Below are 21,322 nucleotides of genomic sequence, written 5' to 3' on the forward strand. Positions count from 1 at the left end.
TTACCTTCACAGGCTCTAGTTAGTCTACAAGATAATGTGCAATCTTAACAAATCTGCACACAAAAAGAAGAAAAATATATCTATGGGCACGTGAAAACACGAGAGCATGCATTGTTCTAGAGATTATGATGTGTACTGTGTACTGGGTTTATTCTGACCTCTGTGTTGGTGCAACGTGTATGTGATGCATGGTGGGGGAGCAGAGGGACGGCATGGCTCCGTGGTTTGTAGGTGTAGCTTTCTTGTTGGTCTACAACTAGACATGTTCTCTACTCACACGTTTCTTTGTTGTTTTTGTATCTTTGTCATGTCCGTTCAGCCGATACAGAATAGCTAGCTTCAAACTCCAATCAATCAACCAATCAGATTGGCTCCTAACCCCGGTTTAAAAGCGTTCAACACACAGAAGAAAGATTTATTTATTTTTTTTAAATCCATGGATCATGTTGCCAGTTAATCTGTAAACACTTGCATGCGTTTGTGGACATGCACATCTCATTTAGAGGTATTGAAAAAATTCACCTATTAACCGTTACTTTGTGTTCATTTATCAACAGTATTGATGTCAAATGTGAATATTGTCAACGGAGACTGTGGAGAAAATGTTTGGAAGCTGACAAAACATTTGTTTGTTTCACTTTTATTTATTTTATATTTTTTGAATTTTGTCTACCGATGTTTCTTTACATGTAACAATTTTAACAAAACCCAGTCTGGTTTTTATCATAAAATGTGTCTGTGTTTTAAACAACGTGGCTCACTGACTGTTTGTCTGTTGGCTCCAGTTACCGTGGATTTCAAAAGATGATGAAGATACTGAAGTGTTTCTATCAAGAACATAGGGATGTAACGATACACTTAACTCACGATTGGATACGATTCACAATTTTAAGTGCACAATGTGACAAAGAGTGAGGTGCAGACAAATCCTCTATTAATATAAACTGAGCAAAACAAGTGCATCCTCTTATTAAAAGTGCTGAGATTAGATTAGAGTTCTAAAACAAATCACATCATCTCTTCAGATGAATAAACAAAGCAGACGTAGTGAAGTCAAACAAGTGAAATCTAAAGTAGATTACGCCCTAGGACTTTTAAAAATTGCATCGTGATTCAGTTTTTATATCAACCGGTTGTAATCTTTACCCATTTATATTGATTTTTATCCGATTAACGATTGTTACCAGAATATTTTTACCTATAAACCCCTTTGAAACTGGTTCTACCAGGCAGTAATATTTTACTACTTAATTATTTGCATTTATTTCTATTGCTCACAGTGTAGTGAGGGGTAGAGTACTCAGTTTAAGGTAACATACATTATAGTCAATATTAAGATGTTTATTCTTTATCCTTTAAAGGGTAAGTTCAGCTATATCACACACATTTTCTTAGTTCTTCCCAGCCATGCAGATAGTTTTGGATTTAAGATATCTGCCTCTGACACAACTTCTGCCACTTCAATACAAAGAACGTGAATTAAATTGTAGGCCTATGTGTGCTGCTCAAAATAATAAATAATTACACGGTAACAGACTCAACACCAACACACCCTAACCAGTAGGGCTGTGTTCGATTGAAGAAATTCTTAGTCGACTAACACTCATTCAATTGTATCGACAAATCGATTAGTTGATTTAATCGACAGATCTGTAAATCTGAGTTTCTCCGCAAAGAGTCATGCAAAAGGATGCATATAGTGAATAAGATAATAGCCTCCTTTGCATATTTAAACACATTTCGGAAAACATGTAATACAACAAATAATTGCCTTAATGAATGTAATCAAACTAGGTTTCACGGTGATATCTATTAGGTAAAGTGTCAACCCTTAATTCTTGTGTTTACCAGAGATGTGCTCGTACGTTTCTTGGAAATAAGTCATTCAGCATGAAAAAAGCATAAAACGGGACGAATCGACTAAAGAAATCTAAGTTGACTAAGACCAAAACGACCGATTAGTCGACTAATTGACTAAGAGGGAGCAGCCCTACTAACCAGTGTTCGAATTGTACTGTGGCCTGGGGGAGCCCACTTTTCGTGCGCTTGCGACTTACAAAGATACATAACAGCTACAAGTGTATGCACTATACAGGATTTACCCTATTATACTTTATTAACAGGAATTGATAGGTCAAACAGCCACCCACAAATAGCTGAGTCTATAAACAGAGCATCAGGCTGTCTTTGAGATTTCACATGAACAACGGTTAAAGTTACTCAGGCTACCGAAGAATACCATAACGTATAATGTCCACAGTGTGTGCAGACTTACAGTATTGCCAGAGGCCTTTTGGAGAAGCAACACTTAAGTTTTAGTTCGTGATCTCCCGTTTTAGCTTCAACTTTATTCCGCAAACTAAAGTGTATTGGCATCGGGAGTTGCACCTGGAATTGCGTCCTGAAAATAACAAGAACATGAAAGGATGCAGTCATGTATATGGGCTCTTCCAGTCTCTCCACTGCTGGGCTGTTCCAATTTATCGAGAGAGAGGAGCAAGAGGGGTTAGGATCGTGACCGGCCTCTGACGAGCTGATACCAACACCATCTTCAGCCTGAGAGGACATTATTTCTTCAGCTTCTTCTTGCTGTTGTCACCCGGCGGTAGGCGTGCTAACAGTAGGGCTGGGTGTATCGATCTAAATATCGATAGTATCGATACCGAGAAGAATATTGATATTGGGTCGATACTGTCGTGATGAGATCGATACTTTTGTTGCAGTTTCTCTCCGAGTTCATGCGAGCACAGCGTCTCTCCAAGTCTGTGTGCAGTGTGCAAACAGCTCACCTCTCTCTCTCTCTTTTTCTCTCTCTCTCTGCCCCCTCCCTGCTCTGCCGGAGGCGGAGAGTGGAGAGTCAGTGAGAGAAGACCATGATGATGGCAGAAAGAAAGCGAAGTGCTGTGTGCAGTTTATTCACTCCAGCTGATACAGACACTGTACATGTGATGTGTGCAAAAAAGTAATTTGCACCACCAATTTGCATAAACACATTAAAACATTTAGATTTGCCTAAAATCTTTGTCCTGTGTTTTATCATAATCATAATCAACTAATAAAGGCAAAATCACAACATTATTAAATGATTGTGACGTTACATGTAAAAAGTATCGATATTGATATCGGTATTGGTATCGGCGATACTAGCCCTGAATTTACTTGGTATCGGATCGATATCGCCCACCCCCAGCTAACAGGGCTTCCAGCAGGTGAATCGGTCATGCTATTAACGTCATCGCTACACAATTTCTTAGTAAAACCAAAATTAATTAAACTGCCTAGTTTTCTTTTTGTCATGGCTATATGATAACTAACTGCTAATTGCAGAATAGAATTCAAGGACTTTGCGCGCCGATGAATGGCCTCCAACGTTTATATTTTTTCTATGAATCTTTCATGTAGCATACTAAACATGAGTTGAATTTGCACCGCAACGCCTTGATGCTCCTAACAAGAATAGCTTGTATAGTTGTCTTTAGTGAATTAGGTTTAAATCGCCGTCATGTGTGATGAATATTTTTGCAATTTTACACATAATAATCCACGATGATCACATTACACAAAATTGAAATTGCACGTCAAAATGACACATTGTCAATATTTTTAGAGACCCCCCCAAAATTTCACAAAGCACGTTTTCAGGGGAGCCCATGTCTTATTAAGGGGGGGAGCCGAGCTCTGCCTAGTTCGCACCCTGACTCTAACCCTAAAACCATTTCTCAGTGACACGATTAGATCATACCTCTGGTGGTAAGTGAGAGTGGTCAGTTGTACAGATTCACATGTAGGCACATTTGGTTGTGAAATTTAGTACAATATGTGAAAAATATTTCATTTGTGGACACGTGATAAAAACGCCACGTAAAATGTGTTTTTTTTTTCGTGGTGTAATATTTCACATTAAGAGAAATGTTTTTTTCAAAATAAAACATAAATTTCACGTGTTTTTGCATATATCAACTGCAGCTAAAGCAGAAGCAAATTGAGAAAAAAAAAATCAGTAGGCTAGTAAAAACAGTGAACATTTTCAATCGTTGATAAACCATACAAACCAAGGCTTAGAATATCTCCACAATGGATGTGATGTGTGTATATATATATATATATACACATATACACATATATATACACATATACACATATATACATATATATATATATATATATATGTGTGTGAACTGCCGCCTGTGTGTGGTGCAGCAGGGCTGGGCGGGGCCTGCACAGCGCCCGCTTACAACCCTCCCAGCTCGGCCTCGTCAGTCTCCTCCCACCCCCGAGAGCTCCGTGCCGAGGAGCAGACTCCCCGCTCGGCCAGACAGCGTGTACTGCTCCGGTAGTCATCGAGGAGCGACCGCGCCTATGTGTGTGTGTATATGTGTAGAGACTGACGGGAAGCTGGACGAGAACAAGCAACATAAACAAGGTGATTTGCTATTTCATATAGCCTATTGATTTTAATTCAAGGAAGATATTGATGTTTGAATCGCTTCCTCTTCGCTCCGAAAGTGATGTTTATCCGTTAGGGTGAAATCACACTGATGGGAACAGGAACACAATATGTAGTAGCCTAAAATCTCCTTTTTAAGAAGCGATACAGATAACTGAGTAAAGGTAATTTGATATTATTGGATTGTGAAGGAGTCTGGACCGTGTTTATGTGCTTGTCATCCGCAAACAAGCTGAAATTATTACCAGTTGCCACGTGGGTGAACGTGTAAAAAAAAAAAGCCTGCGTGTTTAAAAATAGTTAATATTTTATGCTGATGAAGCTCAGTTTGTGCAGCTTGATGCAAGGTTACAAATTCTGACATAAAACAGCAGCGCTCTCATCCCTCCATGGGCTGTCCCACAGGAAGGATCCTCTGCTCAGCATCACATTTATTTACCAGTGGAGAGTTCTCCTTACAAACACCCCAGGGGCATTTAGGTACTATGTGCAAAAGGACATAAAGCTGCAGGAGAGAGTGGAGGACGTGAACGAGTAAAAACATGCCTTGGTGGGTCAGATTGCAGAGATATGTGAGGCCTTTTTACCCCACACTGATCCAGTACACACTCAGAGGAGGAAGAGGAATATGAAGGATAGTCTCTCTACATGGCCAAAAGTGTGTAGACACCCCAGCCCTGTCCACATACTTTTGTGTGCTTTTGTTCTGGCCCAGAAGTTTGTTTATGAACACTTAACGCTCTTCTGAATTTATTTCCACAACCCTCAAAGTCTCTTCTAAACATCTAGATGAAAAATATTCTGTCTTTTGTACAAAAACAATCACTTTAAGAGGAGACACTACAGGTAAATAGGGTATAAAAAAGAATCAACTAATAGATATCATGAAACTTTTCCAGTTCATATTCAACATTACAAAAGCAACTTTATGCAAAAGCAACGGAAAAATTAGAATTTGCATTTTCCATTTCAATGACAAATACTGCAGCTGCTCTATTCAGATACTTACAGTAAGACCATCATTTTTTGTATTAAAGTTTTATGAAATGTTATGTGTATATATGCAAATGAGGCATTTTCTTGTTAAGTATGTGCTGATATTGATGCATATATTTCCAGAACACAAATGTGAACATTGGATAAAGCAGGTTCAAAGTTCTTGTTTCATTTTTGTTGACATATTGGAGTCAGGTTTTTTTACAGAGGGGATTTTTGGATATCTCTTTTTATCACTCCATAAATCAGAAAATAAGCAATATGCATGGTGACGGAGCAGAGGGACGGCATGGATCTGTGGTCTTTAGGTGTAGATTTCTCGTTGGTCTACAACTAGACATGTTCTCTACTCACTTGTTTCTTTGTTTTTTTTGTATCTTTGTTAGTCAGTTCAACAGATACAGAATAGCTAGCTTCAAACTCAAATTAGCAGCTCAACACACAGAAGATACTGTCAACAGCCATAAAAATAAATTGTCTTCATGTTTTTAGGGCATAAAATGTTGTTTGAATCAGGCTGTGAATTATATATAAACAAAGCCCTGTGTAAAAAGATCCAGAATATAGATGGGAATGAAAGAGGAAAGTTTGGTGTCTGTAAGTGCTACTGAAGTGGGATAAGAACAAAACCTTTAAAGATATAGATTGTAAAATTCAGACATTGTGAAGTACTATTCACTACAGGTGAATAGGGCCAAACATATACTAATAGATACCGCCATTAGACTGTTGATCAATTAAGACAATTATTTTTATTACAAGTTTTTCTTCAAGCAGAAGAGCCCCAAATCTCTAAATTGACTAGCGCATGAAACACAAATTAACCAACCAATCAGATATTTGCCTGTATTGTCTCGCCTTAAACTCAGTTTTGTGAAGGAAAAGTTTGGCATTTGGTGGATTTTTAGGTGAGACGATTGATACTACTCTCATATCTGTACAGTGAATATGTGCATTATGTCAGAGCACAGTGACATTAAGCAAGAGTTGTATTCTCAGGAGAATAATCTGGGGAGATGTTGCTATGCTCAATCGTTGGTACATCTGGAACTGATATTACGAGTCTTTGGGGCGTAAAATCTACTGGAGCATTTTGCACAGAAGGCCATTCATTCAGAGTTTTCACAAGTGCATGTTTGTCTCCACTCACAGACATATTTAACCCAGCAGACATCTCCTCACAGTCTGACCTGCAGACATAAAGTCATGGACGTCTTGTAATTTTCTGATAAAAATGCAGCACCTGAAGCGTCTACAGGAAATGTGTAGCTGCAGGCACCTTGGCTTTCATTCTGCACACGAGACAAGAAATATTAGGTTGGTTCTAGACTGACTGAAGTTTCTTTAAAAATGTTAGTAACAAAACAAAGTCGACCATCTGCCAACTCAGGAGCATTGCCAAGATTAGGGCATTTCTTTGATTTTAGGAAGCTTAGCTTTAGATTACTGTAACTTGGACGACTTCAGAAATGAACACATCGCCTCCAGCTTGTACAAAACATGGCCGACAGAAGATTTGAGCACTGGTTTTCCTGCACCTGTTACCTACTGTATTTTATTGATTCCTTTTAAAGAACAGGCAGTCATTGTTCCATTGACTACTGTTTACCTCTCTCCATACACCTGTATGATCGTAGGCTGATGAAAGATTGTGTCGTCAGGCTCCAAACCTTTGGATTAGTCTTGTGTTTGCTCCTCGAAAACTCTATTAAAGCTGCTTTAAACAATATGTTTGTATTAACAATAGATGAAATGACTGTGTGTAATGTGAAAGGTGTCCTTCGTAGTGAGGAACCGACAGAGAAATCACCCGACTCTGCATTATCTCTCAGCTCTACAGAGCATTTAACTTTCTTTTAGCTTGTTTAAATGTTACAGCCTGCAACTTACTAGGCTACATCTACACTATTATGTTTTGCTTCAAAAAACGAATATCTTTTGCTACGTTTACACCTCACCTCCACACTACTGCAGTGTTTACAAGCCCATAATACAGAGACTTTTGGAAATTCTGCTGCTGTTTTGGTTTGAAAACGCCGAGGTTGCTTTGTAGTCTGGACGGACGCAAACGGAGACCTTTGGAAACGACGACCATGTCAGTCAGTCAGTCTCATCGGTTAGGTAGCTTACAGACCTTTCAGTAACCGTTCCACCTCGTCTTCGCTCCAAGCTAATACATCACTGCTCTTATTTTTCACCGTTGTTGTTCTTTCTCCAAAGTAATTTCTGTATTTTCAACTTATACATCCATGATTTACAACCGCAGAGTAACGTAAGACAATCTGCTTTCTGTTTACACCGGCACACACATGCCCAGTGTGTGTGAATGGTCATGTGATGTGTGTTGTCAGACGTGTTAATACGAACGGAGATTAGTTCTGCTAATGGAGCTAAAACTCTTGTGTGGACGGAGATCGTTTTTGTCTCAAAACGCTGCATAAAAATGAAAACGTAGTAGTGTAGCTGTAGCCTCAGTTCAAAGTGTCAGCATGCTAACATTGGCTAATTAACCCTAAACAGAAGGTACAGCTGAGGCTGATTTAATGTATTTAGTCATACATCAAAATATTGCGCAATTTCAACCAAAGTTATCACAATTAATCCTGAAGGGAACATGAACCTTTGTACCAAATTTCATTGCAATCCATCCAACAGTTGTTGAGATATTTCACTCAAAACTGGGTCAGACCACCGCCCATAAAAACCTCTCACCACTTCAGCTGCTCTAAAACCTGATTGACCAGATTGTTTGCTTTGTCGTTACAGGTTTTCCCCGAATGTCGTGGCATTTACAGTGCCATGGACAGCAAAAGTAATTACACACCCTGCAGAGCTAACACAGGCGCATCTCCTGAACTGCAGAGCAGAAAATGACTCAGAGAAATGGAATCAGAGGGACGAGTGATCGCTGCCTCCAATCTGAGGCCTCTGGGGACCGGGAGCCGGCAGGGGCCGGTATGGAGAAAGTCCACGAGATCAACGACGGTATGGAGAAAGTCCACGAGGTCAACGACAATATGGAGAAAGTCCACGAGGTCAATGACGGTATGGAGAAAGTCCACGAGGTCAATGACGGTATGGAGAAAGTCCACGAGGTCAATGACGGTATGGAGAAAGTCCACGAGGCCAACGACGGTGAATCTGAGGAGGGTGCTCAGGGAAATGAATGCAGAGACTCCGCGCCTGTAAAGGGAGAAGTCACAGCTCCAGATGGCGGTTGGGGCTGGGTGGTGCTGGCCGCCACCATCATAGTCCTGGCTCTGACCCTGGCGTTCCCCTCCTGTGTGGGAATCTTCTACACCGACCTGCAGAATGAGTTCCACGCCTCCAACAGCGAGACCTCCTGGGTGCCGTCCATCATGACGTCAGTGCTTCACGCAGGAGGTAAAGTAGACGGAGCAGGAAATAAACTGGGCTCTGTTCTCCATTTAGTTAATGTGTAACCTTAATGCTGTACACATTACATCTTAATTTACCTTCGTTTTACTCATTCAGGCTGTGTCATTTAACTTTATGATGCATAATATGTTTTTAGTTTGAATAATTCCACAATATTATTTGGGCATTTTGCAGAGTTTTATCACTTATCATCAACCACAATGATATTAATATTATTAGATGTGTAATAAGTTGTCCTTTAATGCTCCCCAGCCTCAGGGTAACTTAAATCCCTACCTCCTGTTGTTCGGGGAAAATGTGAAACCTGTGAGAGAGAATTTGTGCTTGCTGTGCTGGTGTTGATTTAAAGACATGCATTCCTTTCCAGATGAAAACTTCTAAGCAATAAAACGCACCTTTTGGTTAAGTTAAAACACTGAGCGGTGTTGCTGCTTCAGCCTCACTTGGTCTGGTATGTCCGGTAGCTTATGGGGACTTACAGACCTGGAATTTTATTATTTTAGGGGCAAGGCCACTTGACTTTTAGTGTTGAGGGCCCAAAAGCCAAATGCCAGGGCAGCAAAGCCATCGAATAAAACAATGATTTTAAGTCCACGTAAATAATTAATTTAACTTGAGGGTACTCTCGCTTGGCCAGACCCTCCTCCAAAGCACACTGAAGGAGGGTCTGGCAAATGAACTTTCTGCCCTAGTGGCTAATGTGCGCAAACATAAAATATTGATGTTTCATACTTTGGGGCTTTCAAAAGACTTTTAGTCACAGCATTTGTCAGATTTTATTTACAAGATGTTGTTTAATGAAGAAAAATGTTAGTTAGGGTTCTTTAAAGCTCTAATCTTTAGGATTTCAGTCTCGGTTGTTTGGCTGGTGGCAATAAACCACAAATGTTAGTCTGCTGATCGTTTTATGAAGACTGCTTGAGCCATCTCTCCACTCAGTAATATCAACTTCCTTCCTCAGTGACGCATTATGTAACTTGCATGAAACAGGAAGTAGTGCTGTTAAATGGCAAATAAAGTCAACATAGAAGGTCAAGGTGACCACTTTATTTATTTTGGTAACTTCATGTTTCCATCTGTGCGAAGCAGAATGTAGATTCTGTGACGAGGATGATTTTATGCTGTTGCCAGCATACTATTTGCTCCTAAAACAAGTCATAGTGCCAGGGGTGATTCTAGGATCAGACCTTAAGGGGGGGGCTCAGACCCTGATGAGAATGTAACATGGTGCCTTGCAAACGTGTTAACCCCCACCCTCCCCCTGCTAAATCAGTAATTTCATTAGCCGATAATCTCTGAGCTAACTACTGAACAACAGTGTCAGCTAACGTTTTTTTGACACTATTAACACTAAACATGACACTTAATAAGTCCCAGTAATAATGACCAATTTGACACAATGTTCTAACATTCAGTAATTTTAGTTTCTTATGTTTCAATTTGGGTTCTAATCTGCACCATGAAATGACCAACTTCTTCTCTGGGGACTACCAACGTTAAACTTCACAACCGTCTCCTGTCAGAGGGGGGCTCTGACAGATCAGATAGAGACTCAGCCAAAGGTGGGAGTCTGGCACAACCTCCTCTGATTGGCCAACACTACGTTTCTGTTAACCCTTTCCTTGACTGGGTTACAGGTGCATAGCATCGGAGACAGACACACAGGATATTAAAGGTCCCATGGCATGAAAATTTTACTTTATGAGTTTTTTTTTTTTTACATTAATATGAGTTCCCCCAACCTGCCTATGGTCCCCCAGTGACACTCCCATTTTATCAGCATCAGCTTTTAAAAATAGTGATTTAATATGAGTGCTCTCTCTAGTGTGTAGTGTAGTTTATCTGTGGGCGGTGCTCAGTAATTACCTCCTGCACCCTACAATAAGTTATGTATTATTAAAATATGAACAGATTTTGACCTTTATCCCTCGCCACATCCAGCGTCTGTTTAAATTATGTCTAATTTATGATGAACAGACCTCAGAATTTTTCTTTAACATTAAATATTAAATGTATCGTACGAAAATAAATAATAAATGTAAAGTAAATGTATGATTAGATGAAAGGGATGAAATATAAACCTTTTTAAAAGATCATGATTACTAAAAGGCACTTCAAATGATTGCATAAAAGTTGGCCTTTAAAATGAGTTTTTCTGAAATGACTAATCTGAATACCAACAATTTGCAGAGGTCACTGAAGGTGTCCTACATTCTGTTTTTGTAGTTTACCTTTAGAGGATAAATCTGGTGATCATCTGTACTTCTCTTATTGTCAACAAACATGAAAAGACCAAAACCAACAAGTAAATGTGTGTGTATCCAAACCCTGACACATCTCATTACTCTGTGCCATAGAGCTGCATTGTTATTGAAAACCTGCTGTCCTGCTGCCACAAATACTTACTGTACTAGAGCACCAAATGTGGATTAACCCGCTTAACCCAACAAGTGCACTATTTCCTCCTTTTTGAGAAACGTTTGATAAAAACTGCAGTGACCAGCTGTTTTAGGAAATATACTGAACCTATTTAAAAATAGAAATCATATATTTGGGAGCCGTTAATAATTTACGTCTCCAGTAGGAACCAGTTGCCCTTAGGGCTAAACAGCTTAATGGAGTCCAGTATTATTCAGGGACACACGTGACAGACAGACAGACAGACAGACAGACAGACAGACAGACAGACAGACAGACACACACACACACACACACACACACACACACACACACCTCTTGAGCAAAGAGGGCCTTCTTTATAGTCCAGTTTATATAAACAGAACTTTAGCATTGTGGATATGATAACTGCAGTGCTGGAATATAACTAAGTACATTTACTCAAGTACTGTACATAAGTACAAATTTGTACTTTACTTCAGTCTTTTCTTTTCATGCCACTTTCTACTTCTACTCCGCTACATTTCAGAGAGAAATATTCTACTTTTTACTCCACTACATTCATCTGACAGCTTTAATTACTAGCTACTTTACACATTAAGATTTCTGCACACAAAACACATTTAGTTTATAAATGTCGATGTTTTATTATAAATTAAACTACAATATAACGGCCTACAAGTCCAGCTGACATGATTAGACCATTACTGTTTTGTTTCCAGTTTTCTAAAATGGGAGGATTTTTCTGCATGGAGTACTTTTACTTTTAATACTTTCAGTACATTTTCCTGATATGGTCATACTTTTACTTAAGTAACAGGACTTTTACTTGTTACAGAGTATTTTTACAGTGTGATATTAGTATTTTTCCCCACAAGTAAAGGATCTGGATACTTCTTGAGGGTTTTTGCAGACAGGAATGCTCTGATCTTTCCCTGAGCAGACAGAAATATGATGAGGATCTGGCTTTGACTCTTTGATGTGACAAGAGTCTGAGGATTATCTTCATCACACTGCACAAAAGTTTGAGTTGCTCATGTTGACGTGGACGGAGCCGCCTCCACTGTGAATTCTGTGGGTTGAAGAACGGATTCAGCAGCAATTGAAACCATAATGTTAGTTCACCTTGAAGTAAAATACAGACTTAAAACAAGTAGAATAGAATAGACCTTTATTGTCATTGTTTCACAACAACAAAACACAGTTTAGCAGCTCTCCGAATGGTACAAATGGAAAAAATATAAAATAGCAAAATTGAACTAGTAAAATGCATAAATCAAGATAAGTAGACACAATGAGGTGACACTGTATACATGTATAAGGTTATTGGGGTTTATTGCACATTAGTCAAGTTCAGTTCAATGTTTGATCTTTGAGGCTACTTTTGCAAACCTTAGTCTGAGAAAGCTAAGGTTCAGTAGGTCCAGGTATTATCCCTGTCAGTACCTTGCAGCCCTGTTGCCTAACAACAAAGACGCGTGTTGAATTTCCCACCCCCATCGGTGACCTTTAACCAATATACCCCGCTGCATTTAGCTCCGAGGCTTCAGAATACTGAATGTGAAACTTTCTCTTCAGGCAAATTGAGAGATGGATGATAGCAACCGATACATTTGCCATGCAGTGCAGCTTATTTTCATACTAGCGTGACAAAAAAAACACAGTTATATGGGTCAACTAACGGCTAAACTTTAGTTAAACACCATGTGCACACACAGAGTGCGAGAAAGAGAGAGCAAACATATGTTCAGTCCCGCTTTCATTCATCCGGTACAGATTACAGCTGAACACCATCAGCAGAGACCTCGCCTCTTTTGTATGAGCTTTTGTCCGTTCCTGCTCCAGTGTGCAATAAACTAAGAGCATTACATCTGATCCACAGGTCCCTTATGTAGCGTGCTGGTGGAGAAACTTGGTTGCCGAGCGACGGTCATGTTGGGCGGCGTCCTGAGTGGGCTGGGAATGGCTGCCAGTTCATTTACCCAGTCCATCACACAGCTCTACATCACGGCCGGGGTTATCACAGGTCAGCAAACACTCAGCAGATTTATTACCCCAGCTGACACCTGATGAACAACGGCGCTCTACCTGGCCGGCACCGAACAGCAGTCAGAGACGAGCTGAACATCTGGCAGCTGAAGATTTTTCTCTGCAGTTAGCGGAGACCAAAACCAGAAATATTGGACAAAAACATGACTCCAAATGAAAGCTAACGTTGCTCCATTTTTAAAACCGGCATTAGCAATCACAATTTAATAAAGCAAACGTGTGTTAGAGTTGTTCTCTGCCCCCCAAGTGGTTTAGAGAAATCAATGAATGCAGCTTTAAAGTTAAAGGAGCAGTGTGTAGGATTTAGTGGCACCTATCTGTGAGGTTGCGGATCGGCTCAGGGTATCATTAGATGATCCGTTATTCATTTGTAATTAGAAAAAAAAAAAACGTTTCTGGCATCCAACGAACCAATCAATCAAAAACAGCCCGTTTTTTGGCAATTCCTTTTATCGTTATTCCTTTTGGATCGAAGAATGAAAACGTTCATGCTCAATTTGTTTTATCGTTAGAAACCAAAAACGGAAGTCATGTGGGTTTTTTGTTTCAAACGAGAAAACCAAATTCAAAACACGGTCTAATTTAGTTTTTCTGCAAGTTCATATTTTAGTTTGACCTTTTTTGAAGAAAAAAATCAAGAAAGATGACGTGAATTAAAAGTAAATATGTCAAAATAAAAGCATTGGGGAGCGTGTTAGATGAAAAAACACTGAAGGCCCTCTTTAGAGCTGAGGTTTGGTTTGTCCTTTCTGGGCTACTGTAGAAACATGGTGGTGCAACATGGCAAGCTCAATAGAAGAGGACCCGCTTCTTTTATAGATATGGGGTCTCATTCTTAGCTAACGAAAACCCAACGATTCACAACAAGGTGATTATACACTAATGAAAACATATATATGAATATTGATATTCTATTTATGCCAATAGATCCTTCTTATTTCCTACACACTGCTCCTGTAAAAAAAAAGAAAATAAAAGCCAATTTAAATGTGAAGTATAATTCCAATTCATTACAACTTTGGTCTTATTTTTTAAGTCAAATTACTTTATGACATTTATGACTAAATTGTACTCGCCAAAGTAATTGCTGAGATTGCAAACAAACCAATAGTTGAGTAGGGCTGGGCAATATATCGATATTATATCGATATCGTGATACAAGATTAGATATCGTCTTAGAGTTTGGATATCATTATATCGTAATTTGGCAAGTGTTGTCTTTTCCTGTTTTTAAAGGCTGCATTACAGTAAAGTGATGTAATTTTCTGAATTTACCAGACTGGTCTAGCTGTTTTATTATTTGCCTTTACCCACTTACAGTACAGGCCAAAAGTTTGGACACACCTTCTCATTCAATGGGTTTCTTTATTTTCATGACTATTTACATTGTAGATTCTCACTGAAGGCATCAAAACTATGAATGAACACATATGGAATTATGTACTTAACAAAAAAGTGTGAAATAACTGAAAACATGTCTTATATTTTAGATTCTTCAAAGTAGCCACCCTTTGCTTTTTTTGATAACTCTGCAAACCCTTGGTGTTCTCTCAATGAGCTTCATGAGGTAGTCACCTGAAATGGTTTTACCTTCACAGGTGAGCTTTGTCAGGGTTAATTAGTGGAATTTTTTCCCTTATTAATAAAAAAGCAAAGGGTGGCTACTTTGAAGAATCTAAAATATAAGACATGTTTTCAGTTATTTCACACTTTTTTGTTAAGTACATAATTCCATATGTGTTCATTCATAGTTTTGATGCCTTCAGTGAGAATCTACAATGTAAATAGTCATGAAAATAAAAAGGAAACGCATTGAATGAGAAAGTGTGTCCAAACTTTTGGCCTATACTGTATATATATATATATATGTGTGTATATATATATGTGTGTATATATATATATCCACATTACTGATGAGTATTTGTCAAAAATTTCATCCTCACATTTTGTGAAAGCACCAATAGTGAACCCTACAGTATCGACATCGAGGTGTTTGGTCCAAAATATCGTGATATTTGATTTTCTCCATATCGCCCAGCCCTACAGTTCAGCCAGATTATCTGAAGGACGTTGTTCAAAGGTAGATCTTAAAAGTAGGTAATAAGGCTTCCTTAACGAAAACTACTGTAAATACAATACAGTAATAGTTGAACTAGGAAGTCTTTTTAGGAACTAATAATTATACCATTTTCTCTTGTTTTAGCTTCCAAATAAGTTTAGCAGACCTGGGGCTTTGTTTAAAATGGTCTGACTTTGTGTCTCTGTGTTCCAACATCTCAGCAACTAACTTTTAAATTTGATATCAATAAACACATGTTTACCTCTGATGTTGTATCACTCTGAATGTCTTCTTCCGTCGTTACAGGACTTGGTTTCTGCTTCAGCTTCCAGCCAGCGGTGACGATCCTCGGGCACTACTTTGTGCGTCGCCGTGCGTTCGCCAACGCGATGTCGTCTACGGGCACAGCGCTGGGACTGTGCTTTCTGCCTTTCCTGGGTGACTACCTCCACACAGAGCTGGGCTGGAGGGGAAGTTTCCTTGTTTTGGGGGCCATCCTGCTGAACTGCTGCGTGTGCGGAGCAGTGATGAGGCCCCTGCAGCCCCCCAAGCATCGCGGCCAGCCGCTCATGAACCACGGACCCCCTCCGCCCGAGGAGGAAACTGAGAGGACGGAGAAAGGGAGGATGAGAAGGATATGGAGCTCTTTGGGGGCTTCTCTGAGCAAACACATGGCCTTTGATCAGCTCTGCCACAACACACGTTACTGTGTGTACGCCATAGGCATCACCTGGATGATGCTTGGGTTCGTGGTGCCTTTAATTTACCTGGTTCCCTACGCCACAGCTAACGACATGGAGCAGAGCCGGGCCGCGCTGCTGCTCGGCATCCTGGGTATGGTTAACATCGTGGTGCGGCCGCCCTTCGGCATCCTCTTCAGCATGTCATGGTTCAAAGGGCGTCACATTTACGTATTTTCCGCTGCTCTGCTGGTCAACGGGCTCAGTAACAGCATCTGCTGCATCGGGCCCAGCTTCCCCGTGCTGCTGGCTTATGTGGCGGTCTACGGGCTGTCCATGAGCGTGGTGGGCTCGCTGATGTTCACTGTCCTCATGGAGATAGTGGAGATGAGCCGCTTCCCCTCAGCTCTAGGTCTGCTCGCCATCATGGAGAGCGTCACGCTGCTCATCGGACCTCCGCTGGCAGGTAACGTACAAAGTTTTAGAAATGGAGAGAAGAGATCTGGTGGAAATTGTAGGGAATTATGTAAAAATAAGGCCCTAAGGCCAATTGACTCCAATTTATTAATTCCTGCGCCTTCTTTCATCGGACTTAAGTTTACCAGAACACAAGGATCATTCTGAGACGAAGAGTTCAGTTAAGCAAGTTTACTGAAGTCCAGCATTTAAGTAATACACACGTGTGGGTACACCAAAAAGATCCTAAGTTTCCCTGGCCACAGACAAAGGTATCCGGGGTTCAGGTTCACTCAGTCTCTCTCAAATTGTGAACCTCGTCTAACCATATCCCTAATCTTTTATGTTCTCCCTTGACGGCTCGATTAATCAGTTTAAGTCATTTTTTTTATGAATAATTCTCTAATTCCAGCTTGTTAAATGTGAATATTTTCTGGTTTATTTACTCCTTTGTGACACTTGTTGGGCTTTGAGATACACAGGTTGACATTTTATTGACCAAACAACTAATCGATGAATCGAGAAAATAATCAATGGTTTAATCGACAATGAAAATAATCGTTAGTTGCAGCCCTAGTTGAGTTAAACATCAGTTACCCCACTGTGTCCCATATTTATAGGAAGGTTCCTGAAAGAGCTATAAAATGGTACTAAAAAAACAGAGTGTTAATTGGTACAATTCTGATAATTTAATTCCAATTAATTGCTAAAGCAGTGGTTCCCAAGGGGGCGTAAGACAAATCGAGTCCAGAGACGATTAACAGGAAAGGAAAAGTAGAAAAAAACGTCTTTTTTTTTTTTTTTTTTTCTTGAGTTGTGAAAAAACAACACTTTGGTCCCAGCCGGTAGAGACATGCAGCCGATGATGATGAATGTACACATTCCTTCATTTTAAGGACTCAGCAGCAAAAAGGTTTGGGAACCACTGACCTAGAGTCTGTTAGTCGATGCACTGCAGGTTGGCTGAAATATATCTGCAGGCAAAAATATAATTCTACACAAATGAGAAATATAAAGTTTAAAACTGTGAATGAATAATGTTTAACATATTGGATTTAAATGGGGAAGCACAGTAAAATTCCTCTGCTTTTAAACACAGCTTTAATATTCTGACAACTAACTAACTCTCTTTACACTATAATTAGTCTTGCTTTGCCAGACCCTCCTCCAAAGCGCCCTGAAGGAGGGTCTGGCTACTCCGCACAGCATTTGGGGATGGGAGGAAAACGTGCTCTGGTTTAATGGCATTTCTTTAAACCAATCACAATCGTCGTGGGCAGTGCTAAACGCTGCACAGAGCCGCTGCAAAATAGTCGTGCGAGAGAAAACTCCGATTGGACAGATAGTCTAGCTAGCTGTCTGGATTTACCCTGCAGAGATCTGAGGAGCAGTTAACCATAGTCTAGAATTTAAAATTCCAACACAAAGAAAGCAGAAGGAAACGGAAAAGACATGCATCCGGCGGAATTTCCTGCAGCACCGGAGCAATCCTGGAAGTGGAACGCGAAGGATATAGACTATAATAAATAAGGGTTGTTTTTTTTGTAGAAAACTTTCTAGAGAATTATGAGGAATTTACAGACCCAAAACATATTTCCTTTGATGACAACCTAACCCTTTTTCAGTTGTAAAAGAGCAAACCCATTCAGCTGTGTGAAGGGATCCCGTTGGGACTCTTTGGTCACGGCTACATGAGCGCTCAGATAAACATACTGTCATATGAGACGAGGCAGCCTCTGTCCTCTGCTGACACTGTACTAAAACTCCACTCCTTGAGAATGAAGCACACACTCGTTCCCTTTGTTCTCCGTGTGTACCGGAAAAAATTAACTGAGAACAGGATTTTATTTACAGCAACAGCCTCGGGCTGGAGGAATGTTTTATCCCTGTATTTATGCCATTCACATAACAGAAACAACACGGCACACATGCAGGTCATCTGACTGCACACGTGACTTGGAAGTTCTCTAGTGGTTCTGAATCTATTTCAAGTTGGCATTTCTGCTGTAGATCTACAGCAGGTAGACAGAAAACATGGACATCCAGCAAGAAAAACAAATGTATGCATTATGTTTTGCAGTTACAATACCCAAGTATTTAACACTTTTCTAAAAAGAAATATGAGTCAAGTCATGTTTATTTATACAGTATAGCACATTTAAAAAAACAGAAGTCGAGCCAAAGTCAAAGGTACAGTACATAACAAAATTCAATAAAATAAGCAACAATACAACATGTTAAACAAAACAACTGACATGATAAGCCAAAGTCAAGTAAAGAAATCAAATGTTAGAAGAGAAGGAATCAAATCAACAATAGATTCAAAAAGCAGTGTAGGGAATAAAAAAATAAGAGGGGATTTGACAGAAGACAAGCAGCTTCAAACTGAACTAAAAGAGTAAAGACCAATAAAATAAAATGTTAAAACATTAAATGCTGACGTTATTATTATTTTTATTATTATTATTATTATTAATACAAGCTCTCTTTTCCAATGATGCCCTGATTACAGCACAAATAAAAAGTAATATAAAAACAGTCTAAAAAATTACAGTACAAATAAATAATCTGATCATAAAAATAATCTGATCATAAAACAATACCTAAATTACGTTATGTAAAAAAAAAAAAAAAAAAAAGCCAAGTAACAATCACAAAATTACAGTACCTGTAAACCATAAAAACAAATGAGAATCACTGATGTAGGCGAATCAGAGGAGTCCCTATGTAACACATTTTACAGCATCATCGTGAACGTAACAATGGAAACAAGTTGTTCTAATTTGAGAGAATCCTGAAGCCAGTTCCATCTGTCAGGAGCGTAAAAGATACAAACTCTCTTTCCTAATTTACAATTGAAGCGTGGCGTGATGAGTCTAATCTGTGTCTGTGAGCTATCTGATATGTTCGTTTACTCAAATGTAGCAGCGAAAGACAGATGCAGGTGAATCTTGCCACATAAAGCCTTGTAAATAATCAGTAAACAATGTTGTTCTCTCTGGATGGTGAGACAGGGCCGGCCCACTTTTTGATACAAAACAAAATGCTGGGTGAGAAACCCATCACCAGTTATTGATGATTTGTCTTGTTGTTGTTGTTGTTGTTGTTGTTGTTGTTGTAGGAGTCCTGATCGACAGAACAGGCCAGTACTTCCACGTCTTCTTTGCCTGCAGTGCCGTCGTTGCCTCCTCCGCTGTGTTCCTCATGGTGTCATTTTGCTGGCTGGATAAAAGGGACAGCGAGTTATCCAAGCAGGGTCAGCCCCCCGCTCGACCTGAACCAGCTGTTGACTTGGCTCCTGGCTGTCAGTACATCAGCGTTCCCACAGAGGGAGACAAAGACAAGGCCTCGTCTAACGGGGCAGAGTACAGTGTATGACCGGCCTCTGAGCCAGCTCTCACCGTGTGGCACTTTCAACACACAGCACACTCCGGCTCAGACAGCTTTTGCGGATTATTTCCCCATGTTTGGATCGGCTTGTTCGGTGCGCCAGATGTTGCCAAGTTTCTGCCATCTGGTGCGCCATTAAGGTCCAAACAAACATGAATAATCTTGCACAGTTTATCCAAAGTTAGACACTTGATCCTGCTTACCAAAATGAAGAGATGTGCACTTAGTATCACAAAATGCTGCTGATCTTATCTACGTGATCACACAAGCTATCCTGTATCGTCTCTGTCGGGGCAGGAACCTTGTATCTCCGTGTTCCGTCATTTAAATCTGTTTTCATAAATCGGTGCTATTGGTCACCCTTTACATATTTTACAAATATTTCAACAGTGACGAGGCGATTTTGTCTGACTTCGTCTGAGGTAAATGGCTCAACAAAACAATTTTAAAATGAGCTTTTTTTAATTTCCTGAAAAAGAACGGCTTTGGACATACAAGGTTTTCACCCAACAGAGACAATATGAGGTATCTCACTTCATCAAGCCATCAATCAATCAATGTATTTGTCATGTGAAATCATATGAAATAGGATTCCAGTGAAATGTAATCCTGTCAGTTGCTTCAATTTATGCGTTTAAACAGTCAAAATGTTTGCTGGAGTGTTTAATGTTAATCTTACAGACACACTGAATGAGTTAGTTACTGTGGAACGATACAGTATAGGCCAAGTGGTTTTGAGGAAAAAAAACAAGTAAACTGAGCAGTGACATAAATATAGGTGAAATGAAAGTGATGGTAAACACAGGGGAGTAGGAAGTGGCTCCTAGAAAGTGCTTAATTATCCAGAGTTAAAGGATACGTCTAGAGTTATTATTCTATATTTTTTCTACTTGGCCTCAGACATGAAGTGTGTAAAATTAATTTGTAGTAATTTTGATATGTATGCCTTGAAAACGCATGAAGGACTGATATAATAGAGCTTTGAATACTCCTCAACTTAGTGCCTCAACATATTTAATAGTCACCATCAGGGTTCAAAATTAGCCCAAAAAAAACAATGGTAATCTGTTGAGTGGCAGGTAACATTTGAACATTTACTAGCCATTTGGCTGGTGGAAAACAAAGTTAATTTTGAACCCTGGTCACCATCTTAAGGTCCTCATCAGTAATGTTTTTGTGTTTGGAAGCGCTCCAGAACCAGACTGGCGCGGTGCCTGTTAGTGCCAGTTGAGCACAGTTTCCACTTTGTTTCAAAGCAGCAGATCTAGGGTGACCTGTAGCTCTTAGGCCGAGTCGTTGGCAGTGTCAAATCCAAACCCGTGACCCTTTGCTGCGTGTCATCCCCCTTCACCTTTACTGTCTGTCTATTATTTAATTTAAAAAGCCCCAGACAAGGCAGCACATCACAAATATATAATTTCATTTTTCATGACCTCAGTAGGGATGTAA

The 21,322-nt window shown here is 39.7% G+C and overlaps 1 protein-coding gene and 1 long non-coding RNA gene across 3 annotated transcripts; one reads left to right on the forward strand and one right to left on the reverse strand.

Moving 5' to 3' along the window:
* Nucleotides 1–4,272: 4,272 nt before the first annotated feature.
* On the forward strand, nucleotides 4,273–20,525 carry LOC114548486 (monocarboxylate transporter 6). 2 transcript variants are annotated; one of them, XM_028568469.1, is made up of 6 exons: nucleotides 4,273–4,423; nucleotides 8,210–8,538; nucleotides 8,569–8,827; nucleotides 13,122–13,265; nucleotides 15,654–16,493; nucleotides 19,605–20,525. In XM_028568469.1, the coding sequence occupies exons 2-6, from the start codon at nucleotides 8,314–8,316 to the stop codon at nucleotides 19,859–19,861; spliced, it is 1,725 nt and encodes a 574-aa protein (XP_028424270.1). In that variant the 5' UTR covers nucleotides 4,273–4,423; nucleotides 8,210–8,313; the 3' UTR covers nucleotides 19,862–20,525. The 2 variants fall into 2 exon arrangements, with proteins under 2 accessions (XP_028424270.1, XP_028424269.1); XM_028568468.1 differs by having other exon boundaries at nucleotides 8,210–8,827.
* LOC114548487 (uncharacterized) lies at nucleotides 12,383–16,544 on the reverse strand. Its single transcript, XR_003691370.1, has 3 exons — nucleotides 16,115–16,544; nucleotides 15,610–15,950; nucleotides 12,383–13,388 (listed from the first exon to the last, which is right to left on the reverse strand). It is a non-coding gene; the product is annotated as an uncharacterized LOC114548487 (long non-coding RNA).
* Nucleotides 20,526–21,322: the final 797 nt, after the last annotated feature.

Source organism: Perca flavescens, chromosome 21, assembly GCF_004354835.1.
Source record: "Perca flavescens isolate YP-PL-M2 chromosome 21, PFLA_1.0, whole genome shotgun sequence".
In the NCBI taxonomy this organism is placed as follows: Eukaryota; Metazoa; Chordata; class Actinopteri; order Perciformes; family Percidae; genus Perca; species Perca flavescens.

What these genes read in the sequence shown, in the direction of transcription:
- LOC114548486 (XM_028568468.1), top strand. Translation starts at nt 8,314, where the DNA reads ATGACTCAGAGAAATGGAATCAGAGGGACGAGTGATCGCTGCCTCCAA. An exon ending in GTCAGTGCTTCACGCAGGAG is followed by an intron (nt 8,828 to 13,121) that starts GTAAAGTAGACG and finishes TCTGATCCACAG; the next exon opens with GTCCCTTATGTAGCGTGCTG. An exon ending in CATCGGACCTCCGCTGGCAG is followed by an intron (nt 16,494 to 19,604) that starts GTAACGTACAAA and finishes TTGTTGTTGTAG; the next exon opens with GAGTCCTGATCGACAGAACA.